At 38.4% G+C, this 15,000-nt stretch overlaps 3 protein-coding genes across 5 annotated transcripts in view; all 3 read right to left on the bottom strand.

Moving 5' to 3' along the window:
- Positions 1 to 2,970, bottom strand: part of capzb (capping actin protein of muscle Z-line subunit beta) — a 17,170-nt gene extending 14,200 nt beyond the window's left edge. For 2 of the 3 annotated variants that reach the window (XM_087302394.1, XM_087302395.1), the window contains exon 1: positions 2,754 to 2,897. In XM_087302394.1, coding sequence (XP_087158520.1) covers positions 2,754 to 2,756 — 3 coding nt within the window. In that variant the 5' untranslated portion in view covers positions 2,757 to 2,897. 3 annotated transcript variants of the gene reach the window in all.
- The window catches only part of zgc:112334, a gene marked incomplete at its 3' end in the record, with an annotated part of 817,035 nt that overhangs the window by 500,845 nt on the left and 301,190 nt on the right, over positions 1 to 15,000 (bottom strand).
- prkar2ab (protein kinase, cAMP-dependent, regulatory, type II, alpha, B) overlaps positions 1 to 15,000 on the bottom strand; it is a 773,085-nt gene that overhangs the window by 500,843 nt on the left and 257,242 nt on the right.

Raw genomic sequence — 15,000 nt, 5'->3', positions numbered from 1 at the left:
CACACCCATAAAAGAAAATAAACAATAACATTTTCTAACTTACTCAAATACTTAAAACAAAAACTACAATATTAAAACCAAAACAAACACCACAAAATACTAAGATAGCAAAGAATCAGAACTACCACACATTTCATTAGAAGCAAATTAAATAAACTCTCTAAACACCAAACATTCACTGCCATTAAAGCAAATAAACATGTACATTTCCTCAAAATACTCAAATATTTACCACAATAACTACAATATTAAAACCAAAACAAATACCAATACACCAAACACCCCAAAAGACTAAAACTTAAGATAGCAGACTCAAGACTACCATAAATACCAAAACAAAATCACAATAAACTAACTCTAAAACTCATCTGACAGCTAAACTCAAAATAACATGTGTAAATACTGAATTATTAAATATTGATTAATTAAATATCACTTAACCATAAAACCAAACCAAAAATAAACACCAAGATCTGAAACACTACTAGAACTCAATACAGAAAACAACATTAAACTCATCTGACAGCTAAACTCAAACGCCACATATATAAACACCAAACATTAACTCCTGTAAAAGAAAATAAACACCAACATTTCTATAAAATACTTGAATATTTCTCACAACAAACTACAATATTGAAACCAAAACAAACACCACAAAATACTAAGATAGCAAAGAATCAGAACTACCACACATATCAATAAAAGCAAATTAAACTCTCTCTAAAACCCACCAGACAGCTAAACTCATATAAAAATATCAAATTTTTAAACATTGAAGAACTAAATATCCATAAAACCAAATCAAAAAGAAACACCACCTTCAGATGGTGAACACAGACATTGAACACTAGAACTCAATACAGAAAACAACAATAAACCAAACATTAAATTCATCAGACAGCTAAACTTATACACCACATATATAAACACCCAACATTTACTGCCATATAAGAAAATAAACACTAACATTTCTCTAGAATACTCAAATATTTACCACAATAACTACAATATAAAAAACAAAACAATCCAGCAAACACCACAAAACACTGATTAAAACTTAAGATAGTAAGGACTTAGAACCCAAAACACCAAATTACCACAGACACCAACAAAATCACATTAAACTAACTTTAAAATTTATCTGACAGTTAAACTCAAAACAACACATAAAATACCCAATTTTCAAACATTAATCCGCTAAATATTACTAAATATCCATAATAACAAACCAATAATAAACACCAACATCTACACATTGAACACCATTAGAACTCCATACAGAAAACAACATTAAACTCATCTGACAGCTAAACTCAAACACCACAAATATAAACACCAAACATTCACTCCTGTAAAAGAAAGTCACCAGCCACATTGTTTAAAATACTCAAATATTTACCACAATAACTTCAATATTAAAACCAACAATCCACTAAACACCACAGCAGACTGAATAAAACATAAGATAGTAGACTCAGAACTACCATAAATACCAACAAAATCACATTAAACCAATTCTAAAACCCCATCTAACAGCTAAACTCATATAAAAATGATCAAAATGTTAAACATTAAACCACTAAGTATCTAGAAAACCAAACCAAAAATAAACACCACCATCTAAAACACAATACAGAAAACAACATTAAACTCATCTGACAGACTCAAACACCACTATTATAAACACAAAAACATTCACTGCCATTAAAGCAAATATACATGTACATTTCCCCAAAATACTCAAATATTTACCACAATAACTACAATATTAAAAACCAAAACAAATACCAATACACCAAACACCCCAAAAGACTAAAACTTAAGATAGCAGACTCAAGACTACCATAAATAGAAACAAAATCACAATAAACTAACTCTAAAACCCATTTGACAGCTAAACTCATAAGAAATTATCAAAATTTTAAACATTAAACCCCAAAGTATCTATAAAACCAAACCAAAAATAAACACCACCATCTGAAACATTGAACACCATTTGAACTCAAAACAGAAAACAACATTAAACTCCTCTGACAGCTAAACTCAAACACCACTATTATAAACACCAAACATTCACTCCTGTAAAAGAAAACAAACACTAACATTTCTCTAAAATACTTGAATATTCACCACAATAACTACATTATTAACACCAAAACAGACACCAATCACCGCAAAAGACTGACTAAAACTTAAGATAGCAAAGAATCAGAACTACCATAAATAGCAACAAAAGCACACAAACTATCTCTAAAACTCATCTGACCGCTAAACTCATAAGAATATCAACATTTTAAACATGAAACCACTAAACATCCATAAAACCAAACCAAAGCTAAACACCACCATCTGAAACACTGAACACTGCTAGAACTCAATACAGAAAACAACACTAAACTCCTCTGACAGCTAAACTCAAACACCACACATATAAACACCACACATTCACTCCTATAAAGGAAAATAAACACCAACATTTCTCTACAATACTCGAATGTTCACCACAATAACTACATTATTAACACCAAAACAAACACTAATCCACCCCAAAAGACGGTTTAAAGAGGGGCTCTGTTGGCGATGTTTCTCGTGCAGAGTGTGTTTTTCGCCAAGTGTGTGTGTTCTGGGTGTGTGTGTGTGTGTGTGTTCTATAGTGGGCTCCATCGCGGCTCAGTTTCAGGGAGGCTCCGCGGCTCTTTACCTAAAACGGGCATTCACCGGAGCCCGGGCTCGATAGCGGCGGCTCTTACCATGTCTGCGGCGCTCGGTGTCGGTGCGTGCGGGACTGGAGGCTCGGTGTGGGTCGTCCGGTGTGTTTTTTGGGGTGTTTCTGGACGCTTGAATAGCTCTCAGACGGAACAACCCTGCCCTGTCAGCGCTTCACTTCCTCATCCGGGCTCCTGCGCGGGGGAGGGGCGACATGCATATCCGGGTCATTCCGCTCCAGATAGCGCGCGGGCCAATCACAGGCGCCCGAGTAAGGCATGGCCAAATATAGAAGATCAGGGGCGTGGCGGAAGAGCGAGGGGCGGGGCGCGGGGATGGCGCGAGGGGGCGTCAGAGAGCAGAAGCTAAATATAACAGCAGAAGAAGCGCAGGAGGCCAAATATGAGTGACAACATGAAGCACATGGAGCTGCTGAAGCGGCAGAATAACACCTAAACCACGGCTTATGAACACAGTACACACAGAGCAACTGAACATGTGCAAATGATCCCCTTTTCATATATTTATATTGATTATTACAGATGAGTTAGCTGCTTTGATACAATAATATTGTGAAAACACTATACAAATAATCTCCAATTGAACAAGTGAATTAATCACATCCAAAACAATAAAAGCTTGTTTTGACATGATTTATGTGTCTAGTTTTATATTTATTTTGTGTATGAAGTGTTCAGATGCAGAAACCTCTAAGTGCCGTCTGATATATCCTTTAAAAAGCGACCATTTTTCTCAATCTCTTATGTTTATGGAAAAACCCTATTCATCAACATAAATGTAAACTTACTAAATCTGCCCACAAGAGCCCAAGAAAAATGCTCATTTTAGAAGAGATTTTGATGGCATCTGGAGGTTTTTGCATCTGAACTCACACACACACACACACAAACACACACACACACACATGCATACATATATTTAAGAAAATTTCCTTTATACTTATAAAATCTATATTAATATGATGCAAATTATATATATATAAACTAAACTTCCATGTAACAAAATAGTTTTGTGTTGTTTTGTTTTTGCAGGTGTCAAAACACACATCTTTCAAAATAGAGGTTTACTGTCGAAGCGATTAATCACAATTAATCTTTGCCCACAAATAATGTTACACAATATACAGGATATATATATATATATATATATATATATATATATATATATATATATATATATATACAGGATATATATATATATATATATATATATATATATATATATATATATATATATATATATAAATAAGCACTATCACATGAGTAGCAGTGCGATATGGCTGTATATGAGCACTGGTGGGAGGCGTGCATTGGGTCGAGGCCGCAGGCTGATATAGTCATAATGCACTGCTACTGGTGTGATATTGCATTTATACAACAGTTTGACGGCATAATCATGTATATAAATAAGAGAATCAAACAGGGAGAGACTAAAAACCCTTTTTTTTATTAGGAACTACTTTCTTCCGCCATTCATTCACATCTGCAGCTGACGTCAGAACAGCAGAAGCCGCTACTCATTCACCAGCGTCACTGTAGAGCTAGTGTTTGAGTGATTCTCTAGCGTAATGTCTAAAGTGAAGACAGAACTGCTGATTCTGCTCACACTTTAAGATTATAAGGCTGAACGTGACATGAAATGCCATCAGTCTACAGAGATATCTTCTCAGTGTTACAGGCTACAGTATTTCTCTGTTGCAGTCAGGATTTCACAATAATTAACCCCAAAAGTAACATCGAATCCACTAACGTTACCAGACTGCTGTTGTGTTTGCGATTAGGGAAAACACTAAACACATGCGGACTTTGCTTATTTCTGTCTGCCAACACAACACACATTCCTGATATGCCAGCAAATCGGTATAAATACAGCACTACAGCATACAAGAGAGAGAGATCCACTTACAATATCACTTACCAGCATACCTGCCAACATGTCTCTGAAAACCCGGGAGACCGGGGGGGAGAGGTGTTCAGGGGTCTCTGAATAACACTGTTGAAAACCTGGATATGATGCAGCGGGTTTTGGGCGGTTGCGATCAGGTACTGTACCAAAGTGGGGACCCGGGGGTGTTTACAGACTGTACCAAACAGGCGGGTGAGTGACATTACAGGGGTTTTCCGGAATAAATAAAAATCAGGATGGTCGTGGGAGACTGGTCTGAAATACGGGATACTCCCATGAAAAACAGGAGTGTTGACAGCTGTGCTTACCAGTTTAATGATTTGAAGAGCTGTAATTAGAAATCAGACTGTTATTTCTTCCAAGCGTAAAGGCTTATGCGGGTCTGTCGCCATCTTGTAAAAACGACAACTGTCGCCGATGAGCTCTCTCAGAAATTGTAAATATTTTAAAATAGGCACTATTCTTGCAAATAAACTGCATAGTTGCGATCTAAACAACGACATTCTCCACTAAAAAAGCCTCAAAAGTAGATTTTGTTGTCTAACAGAGGTGATATTTGTAAAACTGTTGTGTCTCTGCTTGTTGCTGGCTGTAAGTGGGCGGAGTAATACACAAAGGTGAAGAGGCCTTCGTGTGATGTTACTGGCAAAATATAGTACGGCTATCAGCCAATCAGATTCAAGAACCAGACAGAACTGTCAGCCTGATCTCACAAGAAAACGTAAGTATTTTACGTTTTGCCAGTTTAGTGGCTAATTCATACGAATTCGTACGAGTTCAGTCGTACGAAATGGTACGATTTTTAAAAGGAGGCGTGGCACCTGACCCCACCCCTAACCCCAACCGTCATTGGGGGATAAGCAAATCGTACTAAATTGTACGAATTAGATCGTACGAATTCATACGAATTAGCCACTAAATGAAAAAGTTACGAATTGCCGTGAGATTGTGGAACTGTTGTATATATGTGTGTGTGTGTGTGTGTGTGTGTCTACCTTTTATATTTATGATATATATTAACATTCACTCATGCATGCATATACTTGTGGAAATGTTTATTTATATCTACATATGATGTGAATTACATGTAAGATTTAATATCTTCAGCATAGTTTTGTGTTGTTTTGTTTTTGCATGTGTGTGTATCATATTAGACCATTTTGAGGGATGTAAACAAAAGCAACGGTGCCAGCGTGCTTCCTGTTTTACATTTGTAATTTCTAGAGCTTCCGAGAATCCAAAAAGAGCCGCATGTTGATCAATAACGGCATGATCGCTGCTTTACTGTGAAGTTCTGCTTGAATTGGCTGTTGTTACGGTTATGAAATAGTTTGATCACAAGCAGGAAATGTGCATGGGCCAATCACATCACCACACTCAAATGGTCACACGTACATTATGTTGGCATCACGGCGGCGCAGTGGGCAGCGCTGGGGCCTCACAGCAAGAAGGTCGCTGGTTTGAGTTTGCATGTTCTCCATGTGTTGGCGTGGGTTTCCTCCGGGTGCTCTGGTTTCCCCCACAGTCCAAACACATGCGCTATAGGGGAACTGATCAACTACACTGACCGTAGTGTATGAGTGTGAATAGGTGAGTGTGGGTGTTTCCCAGAGATGGGTTGCAGCTGGAAGGGCATCTGCTGTGTAAAAGGGATTCTTGATAAGTTGGCGGTTCATTCCACTGTGGTGACCCCTAATTAATAAAGGGAATAAGCTGAAAAGGAAATGAATGAATGTGTGTGTGTGTGTGTGTGTGTGTGTGTGTGATGGAGGGATGAAGACTGCACTCAGATCAGTCCAGACACGACACACATTCCTCTCCTCTCTCCACTGACTCTCTACAGATGATCTCTCTGACAGAGCTTTAATCTGTTCTGAATGTGTGTGGGTGTGTGTGCGTGTGTTTGTGTGTGTGCGTGTGTTTGTCAGTCAGACACACACACTGCAGGGGGCGCCAGAGTGAGTGGAGAACCGTCAGGATGTTGGAGAACATGAAGTTTACATTCATCATGTGTTTCAGACTGTGAGTGTGTGTGTGTGTGTGTGTGTGTGTGTGTGTGTGTGTGTGTGTGAGTGTGTGTGTGTGAGCGGCACACGTGTTTTTAATGTGTGTGATTTAGCTTCTCTGTCCTGGATGAGACTGAACCGTAAAACATCTCCAGCTCAACAACAACACAACTGGAGGAAGACGGAGGAGAGAGAGAACCCGCAGGCCAGAGTGTGTCTGTGTGTGTGTGTGTGTGCATGGTTTTGTGTGTGTGTGTGTGTTTGTGTGGATGGATGTTTGTGCATGTGTGTGTGCGTTTGTGTGTGTGCTTGTGTATGTTTGTGTGTGTGTGTGTGTGTGTGTGTTTGTGTGGATGGATGTTTGTGCATGTGTGTGTGCGTTTGTGTGTGTGTTTGTGTGTTTCTGTGTGTGTGTGTGTTTGTGTGTGTGTGTTTGTGTGTGTGTGTGTGTGTGTGTTTGTGTGTTTGTGTGCTTGCATGTTTGTGTATGTGTGTGTGTGTGTGTTTGTGTGCTTGCATGTTTGTGTATGTGTGTTTGTGAGTATGCATTTTTTGTGTATGTGTGTGCGTTTGTGTGCATGCATGTTTGTGTATGTGTGTGCGTTTGTGTGTGTTTGTGTGTGTGTGTGTTTGTGTGCATGCATGTTTGTGCGTATGTTTGTGTATGTGTTTGTGTGCGTGCATGTTTGTGCATGTGTGTGTGTTTGAGTGTGTGTTTGTGTGCTTGCATGTTTGTGCATGTGTGTGCATTTGTGTGTGTGTTTGTGTGCATGCATGTTTGTGCGTTTGTGTGTATGTGTGTGTTTGTGTGCGTGCATGTTTGTGCACGTATGTGTGTGTGTGTGTGTGCATGTTTGTGCATGTGTGAGCATGTGTTTTTGTGCTGAAATGTTTGTGCATATGTGTGTGTGTGTGTGTGTGTGTGTGTGTGTGTGTGTGTGTGTTCTTCAATTTTACAATCCAGTTCCAGAATGTGAAAGAATGCATCAGATCAGGTTTAAACTGCACAATAGTGTTTATTTGTGTGTGTGTGTGTGTGTGTGTGTGTGTGTGTGTGTGTGTGTGTGTGTGAGTACACTGGTTTCCAACATCAACAAACGGAGCTGTGATCTGTGCGCTCTGACACTGCAGAGATCCAGTCTCAGATTGAACAGATAATGGAGAATAAGAGACAGATCGAGACTCTCACTCCCAGATCAAAAGCAGAGCGGCCCGATCTTCAGACGCATTTCAGCAAAACAGAACACAGCAGGAGTTCCCTACAGCACAAAGCTGAATGTTCTAACGGAGGAGTGCTGGAGTTGTGTTTTTATTTGATAATGAAAGCGCTCCTCGTCCACACAAATCAACTATACAAACCCAAAACACTTCATAACTGCGGGAATTAGGCCGGTACTGACTGTCTATCAGTTGTTTGTTGGTCACATGGTCAGAGCTTGACCAATCAGGGAATGATATGCCATAGTCCAGAAGAACCAATAAGAGTTTGCAGAAAATGTGCGTTTCCAAACTAAAACGGGATCTTTATTGTTTGCGAAGGGTCCTAGATGCTGGAGTAGTGTGTACAGCAGGCGTTACTAATAAAATGTATATTCGTAAACAAATTAAAAATTACGGATCAATGAAAAACTGAAAAATGTTGTCGTTTATGGAGAAAATCGTCATTTGAAATAATCTAGTCGTGACATGTAAAAACGTTTTGTTTTTTTTTTGCTTAATTTTTACTAATTTAAATGTTACTAAAACAAAGATCACTACAAACTATACAATTTTATAACACGTCAGAATGAACTTTCCCGTCATAACAATTATTCAAATTTAGTTCGACAATAAAATATGAAGTGAATAATAAAACAAAAATCAAATAAATGCTAATTTATTAATCGCATATGTTTTGCTGGTATCCGTACTTGCTGTCTATTGGTTGTATGATGGTCACATGATCAGGGTTTGACCAATAAGAGAACGATACGCAATAGTCCAAAAAAACCAATCAGAGAGAGAGCGATTGTTAGAAGACACGCCTACATTTACAAAAATATGTGTTTCCAAACTAAAACAGAATCTTCAGTGTTTATGAAAGGTTTTGTTTTCGTGGCTTGAAGATCCTGGAATAGTGCCTACATCAGGGGTAACTAACAAAATGAATGTTTGTTAACAAGTATTTAAAAAATTACAAATTATGTAAACATAAAAATTTAAAGAACTAAAAAAGGCTTAAATTCAAAGTCACTTTTTGGCAGACAAAACAAATCTGAACCGAGGAATGTTGCCGTTTCTGGAAAAATCGTAATTAATAATAATAATAAAATAATCTGTTTTTTTTTTTTTGCTTAGTTTTTACTGATTTAAATGTTGTTACTAAAACCCAGTGAACACCACAAAATATTACATTTTATAATGTTTTAGAAGGAACTCTTCCGCCATAACATTTAAAAAAAAAAAAACGTTCGACAATAAAATAGAAAGTAAATAATAAAACAAAATTAAAATAGTTATTAATTGCATATGTTTTGCTGGTATCTGTACTTACTGTCTATTGGTTGTGTGATGGTCACATGATCAGAGCTTGACCAATCAGAAAATAATACGCAATAGTGCAGAAATCAGAGAGAGCGATTGTGAAAAGCCACGCCTACATTTACAAAAATGTGCGTTTCCAAACTAAAACAGAATCTTCAGTGTTTATGAAATGCTAGAATAGTGTGCACAGCAGGCGTAACTAACAAAACATATGCAGCGTCAAACGAAAACGCACTAGTGTAATTGTTTTAACCGTAAACGTAAGAACTAAAAAATTTAATGTAAGGTCACTTTTGCCAGATGGAAAACTGAGAAATGCTGCATTTTCTGGATAAAATTGTGATTGATATTAATAATGATAAAATCTGGTCGCGACAGGTAAAAACAGTTTTTTTTTATTTATTTTAATTTACGAATACAAAAACTATTTTGTATTCGTGAAAAAAATGTGAACACTACGAAATAATAAATTATAAAATGTGTCAAAATGTACTTTCCCACCCGAGCATTTATTTAAATATGTTACGCAATAAAATACTAAATAAATAAAAAATAAAAGAAATGCTGATAAAAACGTCATAAAATAAATGAATAAAATAAAATATTTATATTTAAGTAAATAAAGTTGAGTACACATAAAAATAAAATACAAATAAAAAATAAATACTTTTTAATTTAATTTAAATAAGAAAATAGAGGAATAAACTAATTTAGACTAGACTGAAGGTCAGTATTTGGTTTATTCTTCCTGTTATTTTCTTTTATTTTCAATTGTTATTGACTTATTGTATATAAAGTGGCGTTGACGCTGCGCTGCGCATTAGCGGCGCTCCTCTCAGCTGTACGAGCGGATCTGCTCATGATGGAGTCGAGCCGACGCTGTTTGCTGTTTTGCGGTTTTGTTTGACATTTGTAAGTTGTGTAATGTGTGCAGCGCCTCTGAATCCAATTACAGAGAGAGAGAGAGCGAGTCTGAGGGCGGATCTATATATCACACACACACACACACACACACACACACGCACACTGTTTACTCCACATCAGAGCTGCGCATCCAGAACACAGGGCCAGCGCAGTAAATGAGTTTGACAGAGCTTTATTTGACGTTCATGTCTTTATTATGCTGTAAATGCTTTCTCATGTGTGTCTTGACTTCATTAGCGTCTCTGTGGCCGTATGGCGGACATGTGCTGTTTACAGGTTTACAGGTCAGAGGTCACTGTCACTCAATACAACATGTGTGTGTGTGTGTGTGTGTGTGTGTGTGTGTGTTTTAAAAGAGATGTCGAATTAATTAGAAAAATACCACAATGCTAAGAGGATGTCAGGGCGCAACTGGCGTGTTTGGAGTTGAACGTAATGTGTTTAATGTGTCTGCTTTAAATCGTTTTTACTGAACAGATTCGCGTTCACTTTCATTTGAGACTCAGATTTATTTAGTAGAGATTGTTTCGTCACACACTGCAGTTCTGACATTTTACATTATAATGTGACTTCATATCAAGGGATGCAACGATTAACGCGTTCACACACTGTAAAACCCACTAAGTTCAGGTAACTCAAACCATTTGAGCAAACCGATTGCAACAAAGCATTCATTCATTCATTCATTCATTCATTTTATTGTCGGCTTAGTCCCTTTATTAATCCGGGGTCGTCACAGCGGAATGAACCGCCTACTTATCCAGCAAGTTTTTACGCAGCGGATGCCCTTCCAGCCGCAACCCATCTCTGGGAAACATCCACACACACATCCACACACACACTCATACACTACGGACAATTTAGCCTACCCAATTCACCTGTACCGCATGTGTTTGGACTGTGGGTGAAACCGGAGCACCTGGAGGAAACCCACGCAAACGCAGGGAGAACATGCAAACTCCACACAGAAACACCAACTGACCCAGCCGGGACTCAAACCAGAGACCTTCTTGCTGTGATGCCACAGTGCTAACCACTGCGCCACCGTGCCGCTCCCTCATACTACATCTCCAGTTCTCCCAGTTGAGAATGAAGATCTCGGACTATTCACCCATGCTGCAGGATACGAAGTTTCAGAAAGTCGTAATAGGCTGGCAGCAGCTCCGCCATGATGAAGTGCTTGCACTGTGTATGTGTGTGTGTGTGTGTGTGTGTGTGTTTTGTGCTAATGAGCTGAATGTGAGCCAGACTCAGCACCTGCAGAGAGAGAGAGGCATGTAGAACTTGCCCATTACAGGAATCAAACGCCATATTAACACTGCAAACACACACACACACACACACAGCCTTTGATGCGCCCATGATTGTGTTTACACGTGTGTGTGTGTGTGTGTGTGTGAACCCCCGCTGCAGCAGAATGCCAGGAATGTTCTCCAGAGCCGGTTGCAGTGGAGATTATTGCTAACAGGTGGAGAAAGTGCAGCGGCAGCAGCAGCCCTCACCTGCAGACAGGCCCACAGGTGAGCGAGTTCCTGCACGTCTGACAGCCTAATCCCTCACACACACGTCACGACAGCGCAGGAATCCACAGCCTTCACGCGTCGCAGGAGATGCTGCGTGACACACACACAGGTCTGCACGCTGATGAGTCTTAAAGAGACAGTGCGCAATAAAACTGATTCACATAATAAAACTGAGTTCAGCAGCGTAAACTGTAATAAAAATGTCAAGCGTGCACATCAAATCCAGACGTTTCACACTCGTCTAAAACTGCGAGCATTACATCATACAAAGACCATTTTTACTTTTATTTTCGAAATTGCAACTTCCTTAAATTTTGACTTGCATGAAATGACATCTGTGAATCCTACCATTCTGAATGCTTTCTAGAATTTACGATTTTCCTCTGTGTGATTCTCATTTTTAAAATGTAATTAGAAATTTTACAAATTGTAATTAAGGTGGGGGTTTTCCAGAAAAAAATCCAAATTTCATGAGTTGACACTCAGCTGATGATTGATTATAAAGCTTGTTTGGCATGCCAGCCTGATCTCACGAAGAATCGTAGGTATTTTACGTTTTGTCAGTTTAGTGGCTAATTTATAAATCGAGTTTTGTCGTACAAAAATGTACAATTTAAAAAAAAGAGGCGTGGCCCCCAACCCCACCCCTAACCATCATTGGATGATGATATGAGCAAATTGTACTAAATTATACGAATTACATTGTACGAATTCATACAAATTAGCCACTAAATCAAAAGTTACGAATTGTTGTGAGATTGTGTTGGGCATGCTGTCCCGGGAGAGAGCCCTGAGCTCATAAGATCCTCGAGCCCGGGGCTCCCTCCCGTTTGCAAGGCGAGAGAGGAGTTTGAGTTCAGGCATATCTGGAGAAATTGCGACTTTCGCATCTTACAATTCAGAAATTGTGGTTTTGCACTGTGATTCTGACGTCATTTTGATTTAACATCATTCATATTATTAATATTTTAGAAATTGCAACTTTACGTCTTTCCAGCCTGATGGCTGCGTCAACACAGAGAGATGTTAGTTTAAACTATTTAGTGGAACTTAATGCACTGAATTTAGCATTAGTCATAAAAATGATAAACACACACAACACATTCAGACTTTTTTCAGGAATTGTGAACTTGTGTCTTACAAAACTGACTTTTTCTAGAAATTTTGACTTTCATATAAAAATTGTACTTTTGAGTAACGTCTTCGTATCTTACAATTCTGGCTTCTTTCACAAGTTGTGTTTTGCCCTGTTATTTTGATTTTTTTAAATGTATTTTGACTTTTAAATGTATTTTTCCCCGAAATTGCCACTTTGCCACTTGCCACTTTGCAAAGCCTGATAGTTGCGTCAACACTGACTATGTTTACATGGACATCTGTAATGAAACTATTTGCCTTAATCTAATTCAGACAATAATAAGATTAGGGCATTTACATGAGTTGATTTTTGAATGCTTTTCGATTAACGTTATTGCGTCACCAAAATCATCATACTGCACACGTCTTAATTCCATTTCTCTTTAGTTTGATCCTGACCCTAATCTGATTAAATTAATCAAAAATCGCTGTTTACATGGTCGACTCTTAATCAGAGTATTGTCTTAATCGCATTAAAATCTAATTATTGGTGTCCATGTAAACGTAGTCACTGAATCCATGAGTCCATCTCAAAATTTTAAGTTTGTGGTAAAGTTGTAAATAAGGAATTACTTTTGGCATAAAAAACTTTGCATTGTACAATTCTGACTTTGTTTTGCAAAAATTGTGACTTTTAAAATATAATTTCAACTTTAAATCATGAGTTTTTTAAATGCAACTTTACATCATGAAGCTTCAACATTTTTTACAGAAACTGAAACTTTACAAAGACCTGATCGTTGCGTCAACACAGAAACACTTCAGTTTAAAGCATAGTGTGGTAGTGCAGTAATAAAATTACACAACTATTATTAAAAAAATAAACGTGCAACAAATTATGGCAGTTTTTACCTTCAAAGACTGCGAGCTGAAATATCACACCGCTCTGCCTTTTTTTAAAGTTACGACTTTCATTTTTAAAACATTACTGCTACATGAAATCAGCTCCGCGTCTTACAGTTCCTACTTTCTTCAAGAAATTGTGAATTGGCACTGCGCGACTCGGACTATTACACGTAATTTAGACTTTACATCATGAGGCTTTAACTTTCTTCCATTTTTGACTTAATTATAAAAAAAAGTTAATAAAATCTAAATTAAATTAATATTTTAATATGAATAAATGTAATCATGACAAACATCCTCAACACATTATTACTGTTTTCTACAATTACGAGCTTACAGATTGCTATTTGCACAGAATTATGACTCTGCATCCCAGCAGGCACAGGATGTCAGCATGACGTCAGATTGACGATGTACCCCTGTGTTGTGCGACGCTGCATTTGTTTAGAAATGAAAATAATGCCGACATCAGAACCCAACGTCAGGCCGACGTCACTGTCTAACCTAAAATCAACCAAATATCAACGTCTACTGATGCTCCAGCTTGACGTTGTGTGGTCATTGTTGTTGGGTGTTGGTTTCCACACCTGATGAACACTATTGGACATCAAAATAACGTCGTCGTTAGACGCTGGATAGACACTGAATTTTGGTCACCTCATGTCACGACCTAAATCTAACCTGATATTAACATCTTATGACTGCTGGGAATCCAGACGTTTTCTGAGCTTGCCACTTTACAGAACCTGCTCTTCACGTCAGCAGCACTGAGGAACACGAGTACAGGAACGGCTTGATTTAGAGTGGACCGAGCTCAGAACTCCTCTGTGCTCCGCTGCTGTGAGGGCTGAAGCCGAGTGCTGAACTCATGTGTCTGTCTGAGCTTCACAATCATCTCACATGTGTGAAGAGTCCCAGAGGAGGCTCAGATCTCTCCAACACACACACACACACACACACACACACACACACACACACACACACAGACACACACACACACACACACACACACACACACACACACACACACACACACACACACACACACACACAGAGAGAGAGAGAGCTCACACAGAGAGACTGATGATGAAGATTCAGAACCTGACGATTACACCAACATCAGCTACACACACTCTCTCTCTAACACGCACACACTCTAACAAATATACACACACACACACATCTTTCACTTTAACACGCACTAACGTGCACACACACATACACACACTCTAACACACACACATATACTCTCTAACAAGCACACTCACACACACATACACACACATTCTCTCTCTCACTAACACACACACTCTAACACACATGCACACACACACGCACACACACACACACCCTGACACAAACACACACCACCAGAAACACTCCTCACTTAAACTCTCTCACACACA

The sequence above is a fragment of the Danio rerio genome, chromosome 22 (genome assembly GCF_052040795.2).
Source record: "Danio rerio strain M-AB ecotype USA chromosome 22, GRCz13ab, whole genome shotgun sequence".
NCBI classification, from domain to species: Eukaryota; Metazoa; Chordata; class Actinopteri; order Cypriniformes; family Danionidae; genus Danio; species Danio rerio.
This window is presented reverse-complemented; position numbering and strand designations above follow the sequence as displayed.